Genomic DNA, 23,833 nt, shown 5'->3' on the forward strand with positions numbered 1-23,833 from the left:
CATCAAGCCTTAGCGACTGATCTGGGTGAGGCCCACCTCTACCAAAAAATTGCAAAATAAGCCATTGAAGGCAGATCTTAAGAGAAAGAGCAGTAGTCCCATCCATCACCCAAGGACACTAAATAAAAACTGAGGCTTAGCTTAGCTGGGAGGTGTTATACCTGTGCAGGGTTTCCGTTTTTTTTTTTTTTTTTTTGGCCAGTGTACCTTCATCTGAAGATGTCAGAATAGCCCCAGTAGTCATGAATATGAAGTCCTCTATGTCCTGTGATGTGCGGTTAAGCTGTATCTTTTTTGTGAAGACCACCAGATGTTTTGATTCTTTACTCTCTCTGCCCAAGCTTGACACCAGGATGTGTCAGGGGTCAGAGGTCACCTAAAGTTTTATAGCAGTGATGGCGAACCTTGGCACCCCAGATGTTTTGGAACTACATTTCCCATGATGCTCAACTACACCACAGAGTGCATGAGCATCATGGGAAATGTAGTTCCAAAACATCTGGGGTGCCAAGGTTCGCCATCACTGTTTTATAGTCACTGACCTTATGTTACACACTAAAGGTAGAAGTTTTTTGTATCTTAATGCATTCTCTGCATTAGGGTACACAAACCTTCTAAGAGCAGCCCCCCTTCTCTTATAGGTGCCTGATCTGAGCCAGCAATGTGCATGATAGCAGCATCTCTCTTCCTCCTCATTGGCTCAGACACAGCAGCGGTTTCACAGCCAGTGAGGAGGGAGTAGGGCCGAGGTGTGTCCATAGCAAGCTTGGAAGCGAACACGCACAAGTGCCCCCAAAGCAAGTGGTTTGCTATGGGGGGAAATCGGCGAAGGGGAGCAGCAAAAAAATGGCGACAGCGGTCAGGCCGGAAGTAAAAATCCGGTTCATGCTCCCTCCCTGGAAGGTGTCAAATGCGGCAGCGGAGGGGGGAGTGGTGGGATGGCTAAACAAGCAGAGCTTCTTTTGGGCAGAGCTCTGCTTTATGCAGTCTCCGTTTACGCTTTTTTTTTTTACCATATCCTTATTTTGAATTTACTTTTCTTTTAAATTTTTGCTTTCAAGAGAATGAGCAACAATTGGCTTTATGTAGGAATCTTGGCGATTGTAAAGGGGAAAAAATATATAGAAATAACAAACATGGTATATTTACCTTCTCCGTGCGAAGGTTTTGCACAGAGAAGGTAAATATACCATTGTTTGTTATTTTGTTTCCGGGACTTCAACTTTTGGGTGAAGTTTCGCTTTAAGATTGGGCCCACCTCCTCTTGCATCTCCTAATTGGTAAAGATGTCCTATCTCAGCTGTGGTTTAATCATAAACTGCTAATATTTAACTAGGTGGACATTTCAAAAGGTCAAGTCAAACCCAAAGATATGGCTGGTGACTAAACTCACTGACATATACCCAAAGTTGTAATATTTCTCCAGAAGTCTAGTGGCAATATCACCCCACTGGGGTTCTAGATCAGCACCTGCAATTACTGTTATGTTCGGTTTTAAAATTTATGACACATTACTCTGCGTTTCAATAAAAAGAACTCTAAGACCCCTTTCACACTGGGTCGTTTTGCAGGCGCTATTGCGCTAAAAATAGTGCCTGCAAACCCGACCCTTAAACAGCCGCTGTGTCTGTCTCCAGTGTGAAAGCCCCGAGGGCTTTTACACGGGAGCGGTGCACTAGCAGGACGGTGTAAAAAAAGTCCTGCTAGCCGTATTTTTGGAGCGGTGTGTATACTGCTCCCTCCCATTGAAATCAATGGGACACCGGGGCTATACCGCCGGCAATGCGCCTCTGCAGAGGCGCTTTGCAGTGTTTAACATTTTCTCGGCCGCTAGCGGGGGTAAAACCGCCCCGCTAGCGGCTGAATATCGCCGCGAAATTGGCAGCCGACGCTGCCCCCACCCCAGTGTGAAAGCGGCCTAAACAAACTGAAAAGTAGACAACGCAGTAAATAAACAGTTGTGGGGGTGATATGGTCACTTTAAAGAGTAAAGGTCCTTGAACACAGATCACACTCTTGGACAACCACCAAGTGAACTTCCTTCCACCCAATCCCTACATTAGCAGCTTATAAACAATTAGAAAATGTATATTTAGGAGGGTTTGTAGGATAGATTCATCTACTAAAATGCTGTCCTGGTTTAAAAACAGATTAAAGAAAAAAAATATATGGTGCTTGTGAAAGATGGATGTCGCAATCGTGAAATCACTACAATAAGATTAAAAGTTTGGACAGGGTGGTATAGTCACAGTATTACAGACAGCAGCCACATAGACTAGGAGTGATAGTCACCCTGGAAACAATGCAATTCATTATACTCAATATGGCTAAACATTAATTCATTTATGCTGGGTGGCTATTACAAAAAAAACTTAAGGAATACATCTATGGTTAATGCTAAATCCAATAGTAAACCAGTACAGCTAATCTTGAGATATACACACCTTTTCCACACTGTACAGCCAGTACCAGGGTACATGAAGTTACCAGTCTAGCTACTCAGCTTCCGGTGTCACCTCTCTGCCTCCACCCTTTCTAATGGGCAGGGGATGAGCAGCATCACTTTCATCTAGTGAGCAGGAGCTAAGTGGAGCAATCTTACTAACTAGCAGACGTGTATATCACAGGAATAGCTGTGTAAAAATACAAACCTGTTACCAAGTAAAGCAGTAAACATACATGGATCTCAAATATGTCAAAGTAAGAAGGAGAAGAGAAAACCTGCTTAAATTTTTTTAAATAAAACACTATATGCATGTATAAAGGATTCCCATCATTAGTAATTTACAATACAAAGGAGGGGGGTACATCACCATGTTCCGGGTATTGTCCGGAGGTCCAGAGAACAGAGGGGAGGACAGAGGGGGGAAGGGCACAGAAGAGGCAGAGATGCCTTTCCGGATCTAAAACAGAAGGGGATTGTAAGGCAGCATGCACACACACGACAAGAACACAGATACTCAATAACAAAACTACATGCTACAGTCAATGTACATGTCTAGCATACTAACATAGAACAAAGACACCTTCACCAATATACAGTAGACAGCTCTGTGCATATATAAAAAAGTACACGGGACAAACACAGGGTGGCTGTAATGACAAGGGAACCAATTCATGCTCATGTTTGGTGAAGACATGGAATAAAGACCATTCCGTATTCTCAGATCACAGACAATGTCAGTCTTAAACAGGACATTCTAGTTTGTTTACAAGCAGGTGAGTTCCTGCAGTAGTACACTATGATATAGATTTAATATTAGCACACTTGAAAAAAATTATTCAGTTGAATGCCACGGTACTGTTTTCAAAGATCTACAATTTGCTGAAAAGCACCCACTTGCAGGAAATGTGAATAATGCAAGGTTTCTGGACTCAAAAATCCTTTTTTTTTTTGTATAGAGATCTTGGTGGCAGGGTTGTGCATGCACACCCAATGGCCATCTGCTATTTGTAGGAAGTCAATGCAGGGCAAAATATCAGGTTTATTTTAATATCACATCCCGAGTTCTTACATTTAACATGCCTTCGCTCCTTCATCAATTTATTCACCTGCTGGAGCAGGGATTAGCATTGTTTTGCAAGCGCCAAGTCTCCTCTCCCTTAGTACAGAGCTGGCATATGGCAAATGCCTGCTCACACACTCAGCATTGTATCATGGCAGGAAGTAGAGTGAGTCACATGCTTCCCGCACCTGTAAGTATGGGGCAATTCTCCTTGCTCCAGGTAGCCGAGTGAAATGGTAGGGTATGTGCAAATGTAGGGTACATAATTAAGCAAGTCTGTGGCTTTGCCCTCTAAGCAAAACACAGGTTAACTTACCATGTTGGTGGATTGTGGCGTCAGATGTTTTGACAATTGCACTCTAAAGCCTAATACATGGGCTGAATGTCGGGCGGCTTCGACCAGTTTCTATTGAATTCGGCCCATATGTACTGCAGCCGGTCCAACAGAAACCAGCCATTCACCGGTTTCTGTTAAAGGGGCATAACCAAAAAAAGGGCCTGACCAGAGTGTTCCGGCAGGGGGCTGTCTCCCTGTCAGAACAGCAGGGGAGATCGCTATACTAACATCAGATAGTACAGCGGCTCTGACCTGAGCTGTCAGATTTTTTTTTTCCATCCAGCCCTGCTGGGTTGAACGAAAAAAAAAGAAAAGGAAAAAAAAAAAAAATAGTAGTGTGGACTAGGCTTAAGGCAAAATTTGCCAGGAGAGAAATTGTGCACACAATAAGGGGAATTAACTAAGCTGGTGAGAGTAGTGTGTGCCACAATAACTAAGCAGCTAAACCTGTTTTAGGTCCATCTATGCCACCCCCGAGAAATACGAGCAGACAGGTACACAGAGAAGTCTGCAGAAGTCCTGCATGGCACCCGCGATCAGCAATGGTTTTCAAGCACCAGTAGAAACAATTATAAATGCACAGTTACCTGCAAAAAGATGTGCATTTTTTTTTTTTTTAAGTTGATTGGCTACCATGCACAGCTGTACCATATTTTGCATTTTCCAGTTTTAGTAAATCAACCCCACTGTGAAAAAGAACTATCCCAATGTATATATGTAGTTAGAAAATATACATAGAAACTATTAAGAAAACACATACATTGATGAGACTATTTACATTATCATGTTCGAATTTAAAAATATAAAACTAAAAAGACTAAATAAAAAATACATATTGCAACAAAATTTATGATCTCAAATCTGTGTGTCCCCTGCTTGTCACTAGCGCATTGCCTCAGTAAAGAGTACAATCACCTGTCTACATCAACGGTAATCAGTATACACGGATAAGACAGCTTGGGTGTACTATGGCATACTAATGAGTACTTAAAAAAATGTGGTATATATATATATATATATATATATATATATATATATATATATATATATATATATATATATATTTTGTACCAAGTATACTAATGAGCTAGTACTAACACTGGTAAGAGGCGGGCAATAAAACAGAACTTTGGAACATGGCAGTACAATATAGCATACAGAAGTAATGTCCAGTACACAGATGCAAAAAAAAAAAAAGTACCCATACACAAGAGGTTTGTAGTCCATCAGGTTTTCTGTCAGTGTATGTAACAGGTACATTGTCTCCAGCATAAATTTCCCCCCCCCAGAGTTGGACACTTTCTACCATTTGCCTGATTTTCCCCTCTTGTAGAAGAAATATGCTCGATGTATTGACTGGACATAACTAAATGTAAGTTGAAGAATTAAAAGACCTTAAAAGGGGTTGTAAAGGTTTGTTTTTTATTTAATAAATGGGTTCCTTTAAGCTAGTGCATTGTTGGTTCACTTACCTTTTCCTTCAATTTCCCTTTTAAATGTTTTTTTTTTCTTTGTCTGAATTTCTCATTCCCCTCTCCTCAGTGCGTCTCCCCGCAGGGATGTAGTCCCAAGGGAGAGGGCGAGCACGCTGACTAACCCCCAGCCAGAATGGCTCGGCTGATGGGGGGAAAGCTTACTGAGTAGGAACAGGAAGTGAGAAATTCAGACAAAGATTTTTTTTTTATTTATTTAGAAAATAAAAAACTAACCTTTACAACACCTTTTAATGCAGTCTGGTTATTTTATCACTTCTATGATATTGAGATTGGCAAATCCATTAGTAATCACGTGCAAAGACTCAATTACTTATATTGGTCACGCTAAAAGAAAAAACTGTGAACATGCTACCTTTATCCTGATAGGAAAAAAAAAACTATTTTGATTTTTCCTAAAAAAAAGCTAAAAAGTATAAACTGAAAATAATGAGGTCTTTTTAGTACATGTTTTTATAGCATTCACAAAAACAATCTTCACGGCTGTATAAACGTGAAGAGACAAAAAAAAAAAAAAAAGTTTATTGCTTTATCTACAATATCTATAGTAATGTTAGGATGCGTGTCTAAGCAACCAATCGGTGATCAGCTTCCATTATTATGAACTCTGAGGTTACAGAGACTTATAAAAACAAAACAAGGCAATTAAAAAAAATCAACTATTTGTAAAAATAGAATATAGCCATTTTTTAACGAAACACTAACCCATGGTTTACATTTATACTTATTTACGTATATTTACCCCTGAGTGAAATGGCTGAAGTCGATTGCTAATATCATCAGTGGATTGTCCAAATGGTTTAAGTGCTGATCCTGGCTCATACATAGAGAAGGCTTGCCGGTCTCGCCGGTGGGCAGCAGGTAGTGGGTGCTCTGCTCGCTCAGGGTTTGTTGGAGGAGGGGGTGACGGGCCTGTCTGATGTCGGATCTGTGAGTTCTCCGACTGCAATTTCTGAATCTGTGGAAAAATAATATAATTTATTACCAAGGACCAACTACCTTTATTAGATAAGACAGAAAGTGATCTGTTATTAAAGCCATGGATCACCTGCTTTGCCTAGAAATAATTAAAACACAAAAACATGATGTCAAACTGTTAAAAGTACTGTATATCTTTTGATGTATATATTACAAAGTAGAGAACTGAGTGTTAGTGATGCTTTTAGTAGCAACATAGGTTGTCCAAAATGAGTTTGAAGATAATCTTATGAAATGTTAGACTTCTAGCAGCACTGTCTACCCTGATAGCTGCTGGATTGACTAGTTACACCACATTAGGTATGTTCAGTTGATGGACTAAAGCAAGATCAGATGCAGACCTCTGGAATCTTTCCTGTATCTTTCTCAATTTTCCCTGACCATCACAAAGGTCAACCCTTTTGGGTTAGCCCATTAGTGTTTTCCTTTTAGAATTACTCTGTGAAAAAAGCAGTTTGATTGTATGAAAATCAGGCAGTAAATATGGCCAAATTAAGGAGAACCTAGACTTAAAGGGTCACTAAAGGAATTTTTTTTTTTAAGCTAAATAGCTTCCTTTACCTTACTGCAGTACTGGTTTCATGTCCTCATTGTTCGTTTTTGCTTTGAAGTTGAAGTAATTCTGCTCTGATCTCCACACTTCCTGGTTGTCTGGCTCCTTATAACCACAGAACTGGGAGCTTTCTCACAGTGGTCTAAGCTGTCATTACTGTGTGTCTAAAACTTCCCAGAACCAATCAGATTAATTTTAAAAACAAAACACTGCCCTGGATTTGTTTGTTTTTGTTCTGTGTGTCTCTTTACTTCACAGAAACATGAAGCCAGTTTAAAAGTGAAAGTGAAACTAGAGGCACATAATATGATTGATTTTTATCTACTTTTAATAATTTTTAAAAGGAATCAGTTAACTTGTATGTCTCTATACCCTGTAAACAGTCATTTCAGCAAAAAAAATGTTTTCCTTTAGTGACCCTTTAAGGTGATGGAAGTGTTGATATCAATATCTACGATTCAGAAATACTGCAGGTGAAGAAAAGTAAAATGCAATCTTCAAGTCCCATGCTCAGAACCTGTAAATCTTTAGGTTTTTACATATGGTACACCCATACCCAACATCTAATGCCTTGCTGCCTTTTTTTTAAGCTGAACAAAAACTTTAAAAGTAGAACTCAAACTTTAATGGACCCTCCCCCACCCTTCTCTGAAGTCCCAACTGTACTAAAAAACAAAAAAACGACATTTCTCTTCTCCTCTGGCAGCAACTGAATGTGACCCTTAATAACAACATGTTAGCAACATTTAGGGCAACACTGAGAGTCTGAATTGCTATGGACGACTCACCCCCAAGTTTTGTGACAGTTTGGATTCACAAAAGTGGGTTGAAAGACACTGGCTATACCCTTGGATAAATGACTCCTGCCCATCCCTGCCCCCGACTAGCTACGGTCGACTGCAAATTTCACTTGTGCTGGCCCCGCATGGTACTCGCCCTCTCCTGGGGCCTCTCTCTTTCTCCTTTTTCTTCCTCCTCTGTCTTTCTTTTCCTCTTCATTTCTGATATGAAGGATATTAGACGAAGACTGATTTCCCTTAGGGGATAATACAGTATAGCTTGTGATACTTACCTTACCTCTACCCTGGCCCTCTGTTCCTGGTAACAGTTTTCAGTTATGTTAATTATTCTATGTACATTTGCTGTTTTTTGTATGTGCCTATACAATAACGCCCCTGCATGGGCAAACCATTGCTGGTCACGCAATAAAAATATTGAAACAGAAAGACACTGGCTGTCATTCAACACAGCAGAGGAAAGCTATCTTGTTGAGAAGTGGACTAGAGTCCTTGGAAAACTCACCACTATAGTCTGAAAAAAAAATATAGTAGGCTTTTCTCACCTCTCTCTGAAGTCGGCGTAGCTCTTCACTTAAGTTATTATTCACTTTCATTAGCTGCTGTACTTTGGCATCAGATGTTGCAAGGGCTTTTTTTACTTCCAGATACTCTTGCAAAGTAATAGGGCCATCTGACAGGTCTGAGGAATCCATGCTCTGCATAATGGGAACATTAAGGTCTTATTGCATGGACTGGAAGTTTACATGAAAACTTAAAAGGTTTCTATGAACCAAGCTTAATGGAAAGTTTGTACATGATGGAATCCTTTTCATTTATGTGTGTTTCTTTTTTTTAATATTGTTTTATTTGAATATAAAGACATATACAACGGTACACAAAACTTACTTAACATCAAAACAACTTGACACAGCTCCGGCCAGTAAGCCTACGCAGGGGCTGCTTTAAAGCATTACTGTATGATAAAACAAGGATATCTCCAGTACTGTGGCAAGGTGAAAACAATTACCGAACATGGCTTGTGCTCAAGGTAAACATAACGGTGCGTCAGTCCCAAATGGCATATGAATCCAATACAGCCCCTAAAAAGGGCCAAGGAGGAAAAAAGATAAAACAACCTAATCAGCTGTTGTGGTGGATGGCTCTGCCAGCCATTTAACCCAGACTCATATTTTTGTTGGGGTAGTCTCTATGCAAATACGTGTCTTTATAAAGAGGTAGAACAGTATTAACATGCTGTTTCCAAAGGGAGGGGGAGCCTGTTCTTCCAACATAAGGCGATAGCTTTCCTACCGTAAAATAAAAAGGAGACCAATCAGTTTCCTGTCCGCCACCCTAGGTACCAGATCCTCCACCAAACCAAGCAGACATACTTTGAGTTGGAGGAAAGGGAACTCCCACTATCTCACTCACCACAGAGAGCACCTGTGTCCAGTAGATGCCAATCACTGGGCAGGACCAAAAAATATGAACAAAATCCCCCATGATCACAGTGGCAGCATTCAGAGGAAAGTGAGGGGAGTAACTTTGGGTGGGGGGTTTATGCAACTCAGCTTACCTTGGAGAGCCCTGGACACTCAGGGCCAGATCCTCAAATTAATTACGTTGGCGTATCTATGGATACGCTGCGTAATTTCAAAGTTCCCCCATCGTATCTCTGTTTTGTATCCACAAAACAAGATACGACGGAATGTGGGCTCGATCCGACAGGCGTACGTCTTAGTACGCAGTCGGACCGTAGGTGCATATTTCTGCTGGCCACTAGGTGGCGTTTCCGTCAAATTCGTGGATCTGGCCCTCAGTGTCCAGCTTCTCCAGCCCCTCTTATGTGTAAATCACCCTGTGTTCATTAGGGGCACAGGGTATCTGAGAACCCCACTATGATCTGTACTAATCTGACTCACTGTACATGCTTATAATGTACAAGGTGGTCTCTTAGAGAGACCAGGGGTTTTAAATGGGAAATCCCAAATGTCTTCTAAATCCTTAGAGTCCAGCTCTGGAACATTGTGGGACCAACGCCAACGAATCGCTGGTCGTTCAGGGAGGAAACCCAGAACAGATGTGCATATAGCACACAAGTGGGTTTCTTCAAACATTAATACCGCAGAACAGTTTCCAGATGGGGTTAATTGATGGCACTAATTGAGTCACACCAGGGGGAAAAGAACCTCTGAATGCATGGGAGAACTGTAAATATCTAAAAAGATGTGAGGCGGGGACATTATATTGTGACATTATATGAATATAACAAAAAAACTGAGGGGATATCAGACAAATTTAATGTTGAATCTGGCCCATTCTTTATAATCAGGGCGTGTAAAAATTTTGTAATGAAGGGTTGTTCCATAAAGGGGTATTCGGGGACACGCGATTTCGTAGAGAAAAAGAAAAAAAGAAGAAGATTTGGGGATCCACCGTGGGGAGTTACGGAACAAATAATTAAATTTGGGGTGAATCTTAATTTCTATAAGATTGATATGGCCTAGGAGGAACAGTGGGAGGTTCTCCCATGCTTTCACAGAATGCACAACCGAGGTCAGATTTAATGGAATAGAACATGCAACATCATGTGAGAAATGTACCCCTGGATAAGTGAACTCATCACCCACTGTAGCTGAAGACCAGGGGGGCTGCACTCTTGGCTTCTGGGTCAATAGCAAATAGTTGAGATTTTGAACAATTGATCCTAAGCTCTGTTACTCTTGAGAACTTATTCAGGACAGATAGTACTCCCTGCAGGGAGGAGGCAGCATTGATCAGAAAGGAGTAGAAGGTCGCCCGCATACAGGACTACCCTCTCTTCCAGCCACGCAAACCTGAGCCCTTTAAGGGACACCCAAAGTGCCTCAGCCACAGGTTCCATGACTATAGCCAAAATTGCCAGACAGAGAGGGCAGCCCTGCCGAGTACCTCTCGATAATGTGATCGTAGGAGACAGATGACCTCCCAAGCGAATGGCAGCTGTTGGTGAGCTATAGATTGTGTGTATCTACTGTATGAATACCAAAGGGAACCCCATCCTCCGAAGGATCTCCCACAGGAAAGGCTACTTAACCGTATCAAACGCCTTCTCAAGGTCAAGAGAGGCGACCATTCTAGTGCCCTTATTATCGTGATTTGCATGGAGATTTGTAAAGAGCCTATGGCAATTGATATCTGTCGATTTTTGGGCAATGAAGCCAGTTTTGTCCGAATCTATTATATTACGGATGGAAATAAAGGGTTAAGTCTAAAAATGAGTAATTTGGCTAGTATTTTGAGGTCATTATTTAGGAGGGAGTTAGGCCTATAGAAGGCACATGATTTAGGGTCCTTGGTGGGTTTATCAATAAGGATGACATGCGCATCTGCCATGTTATTGGGGGGGGGGGGGTGCCTTCCTCAAGACAATGGGTATATAAGGAAGCCAATTGGGGGGGGGGGGGGCAAAATGTCACCATGCTCCCTATAAAATTCTACCTGTAGGCTATTGGGACCCGGGGCCTTACACATGGAGAGGGAATTAATCACCATTAGGACCTCCTCGCCGATAATTGGCAAAGCTAAGTGTGCTCTCTCAGTATTCGAAAGCCAACCTAGGGCAACTGGGTCGAGGAGGGACGCTAACACATTTATTTATATTTATTATATATTCTAAATGGTTACATTTTTGTTATGTTCTACATAAAGACATTGGGTACCTCGATTTCAAGTGACATTAAAGTGGAACTCTGGCCAAACATTTTTTTACCTCTTTTTGAATAAAGTAGAGAAGGCGTATACCTCTGTCAGGTTGTTATTGCTTTATGTGTCCTCGTTGGGGGGGAGAAAGTTTCCATCAATGACTTCCCATAACATTCTGAAAGAAGTCATGCAAAAACATGACCAGGACATTGTACTATGACTGCAGCTCCCACTGCTGTCAGAATACACTTATCAGCAGCCGATTGGCTGCAACAACTGATCCACAAAAGTTTTGCAGCATTCCCTTTGACATTAGCAAATCAAACAATTGAGTTTTGTTGATCAGTGACAGCAACACAGCGATCAGAATTTTGATAAGTCTTTGGCCATGTTTAGATGTTTGGGAAAGTCCTTACACTAGAGTAGAATAGGGACTGTTCTAAATATAGAAATAGGTGGGGGTCATTGAGGAATTCTCCTACGAATGTGAACGTGGTAAGCTAGCCTCAGTGCATCTTCTGTATTATCAGACATCACTAGATCCTCCTACCCTGGCTCTGTTGTTTCTGGAGTTCCTCAGCAGCTCCTGGTCTGTGTCTTCATCAGAAGCTACACTGTCATAGTCGTGCTGGTCATCACAGTCATTGATGTTGTTCCTCAAAGAATAGTCAAGGTTGTCTATAAAAAAAAAAGTCAATTGTGATATATGGTTTGATAAAAAAGAGCCACAGCATTCAGAACGTGGAACATGCATGCAGCCAGTGAATTCTCCATTTGAATACTTGTTTGGGTCACTGACTTAAAAGGGGTTGTAAACCTCAGACATAAAATATGAACAAAGCATATCCCTCTATACTGTGTACTTGTCTCAATTAAGAGCACCAAGTGTCACTTTCTGTCTGCTGCTTTTTTCCTCTGCTTGCAGCATAAATCACTTCTGACAAGTTTTCCCGACACCAAGAAACAATGGGCCAGATTCACAAAGCAGATATACGACGGCGTATCTCCTGATACACCGTCGTATCTGTTGTTCTATCTATGCGACTGATTCATAGAATCAGTTACGCATAGATAGCCATAAGATCCGACAGGTGTAATTGTTTTACACTGTCGGATCTTAAGATGCAATACCGCGGCCGCCGCTGCGGGGAGTTTGCGTCGTAAACCAGCGGGGGGTATGCAAATTTGGAGTTACGGCGATCCACAACGGTTTTTCGCGTTCACTACGTCGCCGCTAGTCTAGTTTCCCATCGCAAAGTTACACCTTTTTTTTGGTGCCTTAACTTTAGTCAGCAAGTGTATTGCTGTCTAAAGTATGGCCGTCGTTCCCGCGTTGAAATTTAAAAATCAACGTCGTTTGCGCAAGCCGTCCGGGAATACGGAATTATGCTACGCGCGTCGCCGTTCGAAAAAATTACGTCACGGCGCGCAAAGCACGGCGAGAGTTCGGAAACGGAGCATGCGCGGTAGGTCCAGCGCGGGCGTGCGCCTAATTTAAATGGCACACGCCCATTTAAATTGGCCCGCCTTACGCCGGAGGCCGCCAGCGTAGGTTTTCATCGCAAGTGCTTGGGGCGGTGTAACGTATCTACGATACGCCGCAGCAATTATTTGTGAATCTGGCCCAAAGTGACAGGGGATTGATTCTCCAGCTGATTGACAGCCTCAGCTCTGTTCCTGTGTGAAGGGGGGGGGGGGGGTGTCCGCTCTCAGAACTCTCCTCACTGAGCTCTACAGAGTGTAACTTCAGCTCTCTGTCCCCTTTTTTCTGAACTCTTACATAAGCTTTAAAATTCATCACTTTGAAGGGCTGTGGAGACGAAAATACTGAAGATAAACAGGTACAAATTATTGAGGAGAATTTATTCCATCTCTGGGTGTCAGGCCAATCACTTCACTAGGTATATGCAACCACTTTAAAGAGTGACAGTCAGACAAACTAGCATTTTCAGGGGGAGAGAGCAATGGCACCCTAGATATCTCTATCAGTGTAAATACCTTTTTTTTTGCATGTTTTTCTATGTGGCTATAGATGGCTATAGACAGGTTTACTTTATGTTAAAATTAAACTATACTATTCATCACACCTGTGATTATCACTGATGTTTTGCCTTGTTGTCGCCTCTTGGCTTCACTTAGGATATCTATGATCAGTGTTGCAAATTCACGAGCATTGAAGCGTGCCAGTTTCTGACGCCCCTAGAAAGACAAAATAGAAAGGTTATGGGTGGACATTTCTTACAAAATAGTGACAGCCGATTCAAAAAACACAACGCTAGGACATTGAGAACATGTTTGAAGGGTGGCGGCAAATTACCTGATTCCTGGTTGCAGAGTACTCAGGGTTAACGGGCAGGAAAGGCACCGCACTGCGCTCTGTCACCAGTGTGCTGTGATTCTGCGTTGTCAGCCAGACTGTTGGAGAAAAGTGGAGATAGGGCATTAGAGGGGAGAAAATTTTACATGTAGTACTTGTTATGAAATGTGTATTATCTCCATCCGGCTGTATGGCAGACATGCTGCATTCCTTTCCCTATCTGTAGACAAGTTATACTATGAGGCTATTATTATGTTTTTTCCCTTACAGCTCAACCCTTTCCAATAATATAACAAGGGAACAGAAACCCTATATTTGTGGTTTCAAAAGTTTAGGCAATCTTGGGTTGTTACTTTGTGGTACAGCTACCAAAAAACCTGCCAACTGTGCAGATTTAGTACATACTCCCTTCAGATGGTCATGTATCAATTTCCAAATGGATTCAGGCATTTAGTATGTACGTCAATGTCAAGAAAGTAAATCCCCAAATTGTATTTTAAATACTACGATCTACAGTACCCATAACCGAGGGTTAAAACCTTGATTTAGAACTCAAGTCTTTACCAAGATTTTAGTTGCAATGACAACAGCTTTTACAAAAGAAATTTTGAAACCACAGATGTTTCAGAGATACTCCGATTCCCTTTCTCAAGGCAGCACTTTTTCCTCATATACTGTACATGTTATGCCGTCATTACAACTAAGGCCTCAATAAAAAGACTCAAGGCCCTTAAAGCAGAACTTTACTCCGCAAAATGACTTGGCGTCCATGTCTCAACCCCACAAGACTAAAAGTCTGTTTTTTTTATGGGTGGAAGGTATTTCGGCTTTTCTTTTTTTCAGGTGGTGTAGGCCAGAATGACATGCCATGCTCGAACCGCCACCCGAGATAACCTCATCACATATTCCAAGAGGCTGAGGGAGCCTATTCACAGAGAATCTGGGTGGCAGGAGCTGCATGCACATGTTGAACAGGTGGCATCAGACTAAATCTCTGACACCCAAACAAAATCACTGCTTGACAACGCTAGATCTGATGGGCAGGTATGTTCTTTAAGAGAACCCAGGTAAGGCGGGGGTTAAGTTCCGCTAACTTCTGGTGTTCTGCCCATTTTTGCAATTTTGTCTTTTCCCAGTATCTCTGATAATCTCGCACTCTTCTCAAGGTGTTAAAGGCCAAGTTCAACCTTTTTTTACCCTAAAAAATAAATGCACATGATTTTGCAGGTAAAAAAATATGCATTTTTTTTACACTGCAGCCTGCAAAGCATTCTACACATGATCAGTTGATCACAGCTGCAATGCCAGGCTCCTGCAGACACTCAGTATAGCTGTTTATATATAGCCCCTGTACTAGAAGACAGTTACTAAAGTGCAGGTAGTGTCAATGCCCTCGCAGTTCATTTAGAGCTACAAGCTGTCTGCTGTAAGTGCAGGCAGGACTTGAAGCTCACAGATCTCTGTGCCGAGTTGTTTTTAAATTGTTACAGTGGGTATGAGAAGACCCCCCCCCCCACAGTCAGAAAAGGGATCAGGGGATGCAGGCAGATGCTGTATAGTAACATGTTACACCCAAACTACTGGTGTAACCTGTGACATGCAACAAAAAGTGAACGTATCGTTTAAAGATGAAGGTGCAGGATGAATTTTTGTTTAGGTTTTTTATAGCGATCTGTGTCTTCTTACTTCCTATACTGGTAGAGTTGGACTTTAGAGCAAACTTGTAAGCCAGCAAATATACTGCCTAAGAATTGTCATTAAATGTTGCATGATATTACATTGGTTAGCCAGAAAGCATATTCTTTGTGTTCCTCTGGTCCTGTTTTATAACCTTGTATAGTTGGAAAATAAACCACTGGGTGGCACTGTGGATACTCGTATACATAAATAAGTGCCACGTCCTAAGTCCTAATGCATTGTTGTAATTACAGAAAAATATTTGGACTGTGATCCACGGACTTTACGGCAGGGTTCAAGTTCCTCCACCACAGGGCTAAGTATTACCCTTCCCCACTGGACCCCTGTCTAATGAAAATACACCCAATGGCCTTAGATGTCCTCTCAAAGGATGTGGCAGTGGGTGGGGCTTAGTTCTAGAGAAGCAGGGTAACCTCCTAAAGATAGCGTAGTCTAGACATTGCTAATTAAGTGAAAGTAGGGTGAACTGACAATAGCTTTTAGGGAAACAGTGGTCCCTGCAGCTGGGAAAGTTTATTACTTTAAACTGCCAATAGCTTCTTTTTACAGTACATTTTTTTAAACCTTGACCATTCAAACCGAGCATAAAAAAAAAAAAGGAAAAAAAAATGCATAAGCATTACCTCCTATAAAATTCATATGCGAAAAAAGTCAACCAGTCAGTAGATTCAGAGATATAGCTACATTTAAATGCAAATCATGACTTTATGCAAGTCGCCCTTGGCAATTTTTTATTTATTTTATACAGTTAACATTGACGAGGTTTGGGACAAGTACACTTTAAAAACAGACGCACACTTGGGCTAACAATCTCTAGACTAATCATGTTTTCTCTTTTACGGATTGAAGGACACACATGGAATTTTGACTATAGGGTTATAAGGGCCACCTCCAAGAGTAGGACACTAGGCATAAAAACAAAGCACTGCCTAGGGACGGCCCCTAGTGGTGGCCAAAACCCCCATCTTCTATAGGCAGTTTCGTGTTTTGCCGAGTGTCATTAGGTGTCCATTTCTCAGGTCTGTTGCTACCGAGTCATCTTTTCGACAACGTGGATAGTGCTGCATCTTCAGGCATGTGTTTTTGCAGCAAATTATTGCAAGGTATTTGGCAGCTTTCTCTTTTTTTTTTACCGCCCCTCCATGGTCACTTCCTTGGGATGTCCCTACAGTCTTACTACCTGTGTCAGACAATGAGGATTGAAGGACACAGCTCCCACTCTTCTGGTCTTTTGTATACTGCTTAGTAACTTACCAAGCTACCTATAGCAGACAGATAGCAGGCTTGGGCACCAGGAGGGGCCATTCCTAGGCAGTGCGATTCACACACAGTTATGTATGGTGCGATTTGAGCCCATTAATTTTGAATGGGCTCAAATTGCACTTTATTACACCAACAGTAGTGCATGCACTAACCTTTTTAAATGCACTGCAACTGGATTGCATTGTACTTCTGTACCACATGATCCGTTGCAGGCAAACATTTGCAACACGCTTTTGGGGTGTCGTTATCACCGTCACCCTCTACATACAACTGCAATGTGTTTCTGAATGCGGTGCTGGAAAGGCTCAAGAAACGCAGATTTCACGTATCACATTCTAGTATGAACGGGGCCCTAACTTGATTAAAAAAGTGCACAAGACGAAGGTACGGTTTCCCATCCCTCCACGGAACGATACTATTAGTGAGTGGCTTCTACTATTAGGGCTGGCAATAACTGTATTACAGCTGGAATTCATCACCACCATAAACAGCAGTAAGTGAAAAATCTGCTGCGCTGTTTAAGAAGCGTAACATTCTCTTTTTTAAAAGGTCAAAGTTTAAAGAACATTGGCCTAACAAACATAATAATGGCCAAATACCAAGCAATTGACAATATTTTGGGTGTTCTATTGTAAAAAGGATGGCACAGGAGCAAGCGCTCTAGGTGGTGGAGAGGGACAGGAAAAATTATTGTTTTATCCAAAGACAACAAGTCAGCCGCCCCCCTGGTGCAGAGATCAGAACACCTGCTCTCGCTGTGTGGCAAGCCCTGCACCGTCAGCACTAGTCTGTTTCTCTGGGCATCTAGTCTGTAATTACACAGCTCATATTAAAAATCGCTTTTTGTTTTCCCAGCTGCTGCAAGGAGGAGAGAAAACAAAAGCATATTCATACACTCAACTACGCCCTGCCATCCCTGGAAACCTAATTCTTCACACCACCCAGGCCAAGGAGGTTTAGTGCTAATGGCTGATTGGATGGATATGTACAGTGTTCATACCAGCCCACCTCTGTTTGTTCATGTGCTCTAAAGGTCAGGAATGCAAAACATATAAACTATCCAAAAGTAAAATAGCACACTTACACGTGCTTCACAGAGATTGTTCTTTTACTGTAAGGTTTATCCTTAATGGAAACAGAAAAACAAACACGGCGCCTCTAAGTGCAGAAGTATAAAACTTATCCCCTAAAGGGGTTAAAAACACTTACAAGATGGTGGATAAAACAGGCATGTAGCCTGTAGCATTTTTTATTATTTTTTATTGTTACTATTTTTTTAATCTGTGTGTGTAAACAGTGTATAGTCATTTGGCAGCGTTCTGCTGCTAAAACACTTTGTTGCTTTCTATTTGATTGCTGTCCACAAGTCCCGCTCCCTTTACAACACATAGACTATAGGAAGTCTAGCTCTTATGGAACCATTGTCACTGGCTGAAGAAGGAACCAATGAGCTGTCCTGAAACGTGTCCCACCTCTATGACACACTTCATGTTCACTTCCTGTTTGTGTTCCATGCTGGTTTTTGTCTCGCTTCCTCTGACATCATCCCCAGGCTCCAGCACTATTGTGTCCCCTGAACACTCACAGCACAAGTTGGCTGTTATCTTGTGGACTTCCCTGGAAGCTTTACCATCACAGACTGGGACTGCCCTGCCACTGGAACATCTTCTGGACACACTCACCTGCTACATGCCTGTTTCATCCACCATCTTGTAAGTGTTTTTAACCCCTTTAGGGGATATTAAAAGTTTTATACTTCTGCACTTAGAGGCGCCTTGTTTGTTTTTCTGTTTCCATTAGAGATTTCTTGTCTCCCTGAGTGCTGCCTAAAGTATGTGAAGATTTGCTACCCTCTCCAACACAGACTTTATCTGTCAGGATTCAAATGTTTGGAGCACCCTGGATATACACATGTTTCTAAAGTTTATCTTTTGACAATATAATATGGCTGCTTCTCCAAGGACAGAGTCTGATGCCGCGTACACACGGTCGTTTTTCGGCATGAAAAAAAAACACGATGTTTTTAAAAACGTCATTTAAAATCATCGTGTGTGGGCTTCACATGGTTTTTCGGCTTCTGAAAAACGTAAAAAAAAAAAAACGAACATTCGCAAATGTCGTTTTTCGTGTTGTAAAAAATGATCGTGTGGGCTAAAACGACGTTTTAAACCCGCGCATGCCCAGAAGCGAGTTATGAGACGGGAGCGCTCGTTCTGGCAAAACTACCATTCATAATGGAGTAAGCACATTCATCACGCTGTAACAGACAGAAAAGCGCGAATCGTCTTTTACTAACAAGGAATCAGCTAAAAGCAGCCCAAAGGCGAATCGAACTTCCCCTTCAGAGTTCCGTCGTACGTGTTGTACGTCACCGCGCTTTGTTCATTATTTTTCAAAAATGATGGTGTGTGGGCAACATCGTTTTTAATGATGAAGTTGGAAAAACTTTGTTTTTTGGACATGCTTGTTCATAAAAAAAACGACCGTGTGTACGCGGCATGAGGCTTCATTTATGTAACAGCTACTCCCTTTTACAAGTAAATACTTCGGAAACTGACACTACGAAAACCAATCAACCTATAATGCAACGTCTGGTACACACCTGCTGAACTGGCCGAATTTCAGTACGAGTACCGCTGTCTGTTCAACAAAAATCGGTCTAATGACTGGCTTCTGTCAAACAGTTATGCTGAAAAACCAGCATTCAATCTGTGCTCGCAACCAATGGCTACAAGCCCTGATCTGTGTATTCTGATGGGGTTGGGGGCAGTCCCCCTGTCAGAATACAATAGAAAAGCTGGAGAGATCCCTGCTTCCACATCGCTTGTGTGGACGTGGGGATCTGTTAACTATTTTTCATTCAACCCGCTGTACATGTATGCTTAGCTTACACACAATTTAAAGTGGTTGTCTAGTCTGTAAAAAAAATAAAAATTGTCAGCCACTACAAATCCTGTAGCTAATAATGTTTATTAAATTAACACTTACTTGTCCAATGATCCAGCACTGTCCTCACCCAGGCTAGCTCTTCACTTCTTTTACCAGCCTGCTCTCCTCCAATGATCAGACTTGTCCTGACACCCCCTCCACCCTGTACAGCCATTTACTGGGAAGATTAGTGTACTGTCGATTCTCCTCCCCCCAGCTCTTATGCAGCTGAGAAGAGAGGGAATGTGATCACTGTCAATCAAATAAAAAAAAAACGCAGGTGCCAGGGCAGAGTTCGGCAGTCTGTGTCTATAGACGCAAATGCTGGACCCAGGAGCGCGCCTGCACGATAATCCCCTGGGAGAATGCTTCTCCTAGGGGGTGTCCAGATGCGGGGGAGGAGCCGCGAGAACCGCCAGGGGACCCCAGAAGACGAAGATTGGAACCACTCTGTGCAAAACGAACTGCACAGTGGATGTAAGTATATGTTTGTTGTTAAAAAAAACAAAAACAAACAAGGGTTTAGTAACCCTTTAAGGTCACCATACACATTGCAACCTGACTGTACAATCTCTACTATGTAATGTAAAAGCCTACCTAAACTATTCCTTCAATTTTTATCCAGTTGGCAGGCTCAAGCACTACATAGTTGTTTGTCAATCTTTAAACTGGATGAACATTCTGACTTTAGCACAGTTGTGGTTTCTTAAATGGTATTAGAATGTACCTGTCACAAGGAGATTAATGCAACAATAGCTCACCAGGAATGCTGACTTTACTGTCTGATATACAGCTATCAAGCAGAGAAAGAATCTGCAAAATTGCAGATAAGGTACATTCACAGAAATGTTACAACGTGTATACATTTATATATAAAACTTTTCCATGACCTTTTTCAGTCAGCATAAATCAGATTTTCACAATGTGTCTAGATAGTACAGCTGGCTCTTGCCACTCAGTCTATGCAATTTCCCCTCCTCAGATCTACATATCTTAGTATGAAGTTCTATATCTTTCCGAAGGACTACAGAATTCAACTGCATCTGGCACATGCATAACTAAAGGGGTTGTAAAGGTACAATTTTGTTTTTCAAAATAGCTTCCTTTACCTTAGTGCAGTCCTCCTTCACTTACCTCATCCTTCCATTTTGCTTTTAAATGTCCCAATTTCTTCTGAGAAATCCTCACTTCCTGTTCTTCTGTCTGTAACTCCACACAGTAATGCAAGGCTTTCTCCCTGGTGTGGAGTGTCGTGCTCACCCCCTCCCTTGGACTACGGGAGAGTAGTCCAAGGGAGCACACACAGCTCCTTTCTCTATCTGCAACATAGAGAGGGTCCTGATTCTCCTGTAGTCCGAGGGAGGGGGCGAGCACGACACTCCACACCAGGGAGAAAGCCTGGCATTACTGTGTGGAGTTACAGACAGAAGAACAGGAAGTGAGGATTTCTCAGAAGAAAAAAAATGTAAATTTAAAAGCAAAATGGAAGGATGAGGCACGTGAAGGAGGACTGCACTTGGGTAAAGGAAGCCATTTAGAAAAAATAATTTAAAATTGTACCTTTACAACCCCTTTAAGCTGTAGGAAGTGTAGATGTGACTACCTGGTCCACAGAATCACAGGCTGCAGATTATGTGCTCTGATAACACCTGGTTACTAGCCCAAGGACTTTTCACAATAGTGTGAGATTGGCAAAGCCACTGGGCATTGCCAGGATTATAAAAACATGCATATGCAGGCTGTTTACCATGCTAAATATTTACAAGAACAATTTTTCCTTTAAAGTTGGGCCATTTATTAGAAGACAGATCAACAGAGGCACCAGTAAGTTGGAGCAGGTCAGAGGAAAAAGGAAAATAGAGACTACTGGAAATCCATGGTCTTTTTGAGGTTTCCTGGTTAATAGTAATTACAATCACTAACACAGTACTACTGTACTAAATGCAGCTATGTCCTGCAAAGTCCGCCCTTCCTCTGCAAATGATTCAGTTGGCAGGAAAAAGCTTTATGTTAACTTTTCAGATGACCATGTTAAGTAAATGTAGCTCTAGGAGTCCTGTAGTGCATATCCTATTTGGTGATTTTTCCAGAACAATTTCATACAAACGCCCCTGATTAGGCAGGTGTCACATTGCCTTGCACCTCCGGTTGTCAGCATCTGACCAACTCTGAATCTCATAGGCACAGCTAAAAAAATAGGGATATTAAAACATATATGAACTACAGATATTGGCATTTTTAATGAGGCAAGGTGCACTCATAGAAACCAATCGCAATTTTTTTTTTTAAAGTAACCACATTGAGGGCACTGCAAATTATAAACTACCGTACTATTTTTAAATGCTACTAAATCATTATTTTTATATACTACTTCATCAAACAGAAAGCACAATGTGCATGTGGGGACAGATGAATCAGCTTTAGTGAATTAAAGGAAACTGGTACAAAGGGAAATATAGTGGCGGTCATTGGTGACTTCCTCTCTAAAATGCTAATTACCTCTATGTTTTTAGGCATTGAAATGGGAGAAGCATGCAGCTTGCAAAATCAAAAAGGAGTCTGAAATCCTGATCTACACACTTGTTATGTGCCTTGAAAAAACTATTCATACCCATTTAAATTTTCCAAATCTTGTCATGTTACAACCAAAATGTAAATGTACTTTATTGGGATTTTAGGTGATAGACCAACACAAAGTGGCACATAATTGTGAAGTGGAATGAAAATGATAAAGCGTTTTCCATTTCTTTTTTTTTTTTACAAATAAATATCTGAAAAGTGTGGCATGTATTTGTATTCACCCCCCCCCCCCCTCCCCGAGTCAATACTTTGTAGAACCACCTGTTGCTGCAATTACAGCTGCAAGTCTTTTCAGGGATGTCTCTACCAGCTTTGCACATCTATAAAAAAAAGTGCAATTTTTGCCCATTCTTATTTGCAAAATAGCTCAAGCTCTGTCAGATTGGATGGAGAGCGTCTGAACAGCAATTATCAAGTCTTGCCACAGATCCTCAATTGGATTTAGGTCTGGACTTTGACTGGGCCATTCTAACACATGAATATGCTTTGATCGAAACCATTCCATTGTAGCTCTGGCTGTATGTTGTCCTGCTGGAAGGTGAACCTCCGCCACAGTCTCAAATCTTTTGCAGACTGACAGGTTTTCTAAGATTGCACTGTATTTGGCTCCATCCATCTTCCCCATCAACTCTGACCAGCTTCCCTGTCCCTGCTGAAGAAAAGCATCCCCACAACATGATGCTGCTACCACCATGTTTCACAATGGGGATGGTGCGTTTAGGGTGATGTGCAGTGTTAGTTTTCTGCCACACATTGCATTTTGCTTTTAGACCAAAAAGTAAAATTTTGATCTCATCTCCTCTGACCACAGCACCTTCTTCCACATGTTTGCTGTGTCCCCCCACATGGCTTCTGCAAACTGGACTTCTTATGGCTTTCTTTCAAAAATGACTTTCTTCTTGCCACTCTTCCATAAAGGCCAGATTTGTGAAGTGCACAACTAATAGTTGTCCTGTGGACAGATTCTCCCACCTGAGGTGTGGATCTCTGCAGCTCCTCCAGAGTTACCATGGGCCTCTTGGCTGCTTATCTGATTAATGCCCTCTCCTTGCCCGGCCTGTCAGTTTAGGTGGATGGCCATGTCTTGATAGGTTTACAGTTGTGCCATACTCTAAACTTTCAGACGATGGATTGAAAAGTTTCCGTGAGATCTTTAAAGCTTGGGATATTTTTTTTTAGAACCTAACCCTGCGTTAAACTTCTCCACAACTTTATCCCTGACCTGTCTGGTGTGTTCCTTGGCCTTTATGATGTGGTTTGTTCACCAAGGAGTAATACAAATGCATGCCACACTTTTCAGATATTTATTTGTAAACAAAAAAAAAAGAAAAAAGGAAAACCATTTATCATTTTCCTTCCACTTCACAATTGTGCCACTTTGTTGCTGGTCTATCACAAAAAAATCTTTTTATGTTTTTGGTTGTAACACAAGAACATTTCAAGGAGTATGAATACTTTAAGGCACTGCAGCTCAGTGAAATCCCAAAACTTAAAAGCCTTTTAATTGGACAACCAAGCAAATAAGTTCAGCAAAGGCTTCACCTACATAGTTACCTGGTAGGGGTTTCCCTTAAAATAAGGATGCATGTTTTTCTGAAAGCGGAAAATAAAAATATTGTTCCCTCTAACCAACCTAAGAACATTTTTAAAATTGTAATTTTTTGCGTTTTGTCCATAGGGGGCTGAAACCATTTTTAGAAAACAAAACTGTTTCATG

General features: G+C 41.6%; 1 protein-coding gene across 2 annotated transcripts in view; it reads right to left on the reverse strand.

The window, feature by feature from the left end:
• Nucleotides 1-23,833, reverse strand: part of GIT1 (GIT ArfGAP 1) — a 203,758-nt gene that overhangs the window by 13,523 nt on the left and 166,402 nt on the right. Inside the window, exons 11-16 of one of the 2 annotated variants that reach the window (XM_040338558.1) lie at nucleotides 13,648-13,745; nucleotides 13,418-13,529; nucleotides 11,881-12,008; nucleotides 8,210-8,362; nucleotides 6,079-6,294; nucleotides 2,814-2,903 (exon numbers count right to left, since the gene is read on the reverse strand). In XM_040338558.1, the coding sequence (XP_040194492.1) occupies nucleotides 2,814-2,903; nucleotides 6,079-6,294; nucleotides 8,210-8,362; nucleotides 11,881-12,008; nucleotides 13,418-13,529; nucleotides 13,648-13,745 (797 nt within the window). The remainder of the gene's footprint in view (nucleotides 1-2,813; nucleotides 2,904-6,078; nucleotides 6,295-8,209; nucleotides 8,363-11,880; nucleotides 12,009-13,417; nucleotides 13,530-13,647; nucleotides 13,746-23,833) is intronic. The other variant, XM_040338559.1, reaches the window with a different exon arrangement.

The sequence above is a fragment of the Rana temporaria genome, chromosome 2 (assembly GCF_905171775.1).
Source record: "Rana temporaria chromosome 2, aRanTem1.1, whole genome shotgun sequence".
Classification (NCBI taxonomy): domain Eukaryota; kingdom Metazoa; phylum Chordata; class Amphibia; order Anura; family Ranidae; genus Rana; species Rana temporaria.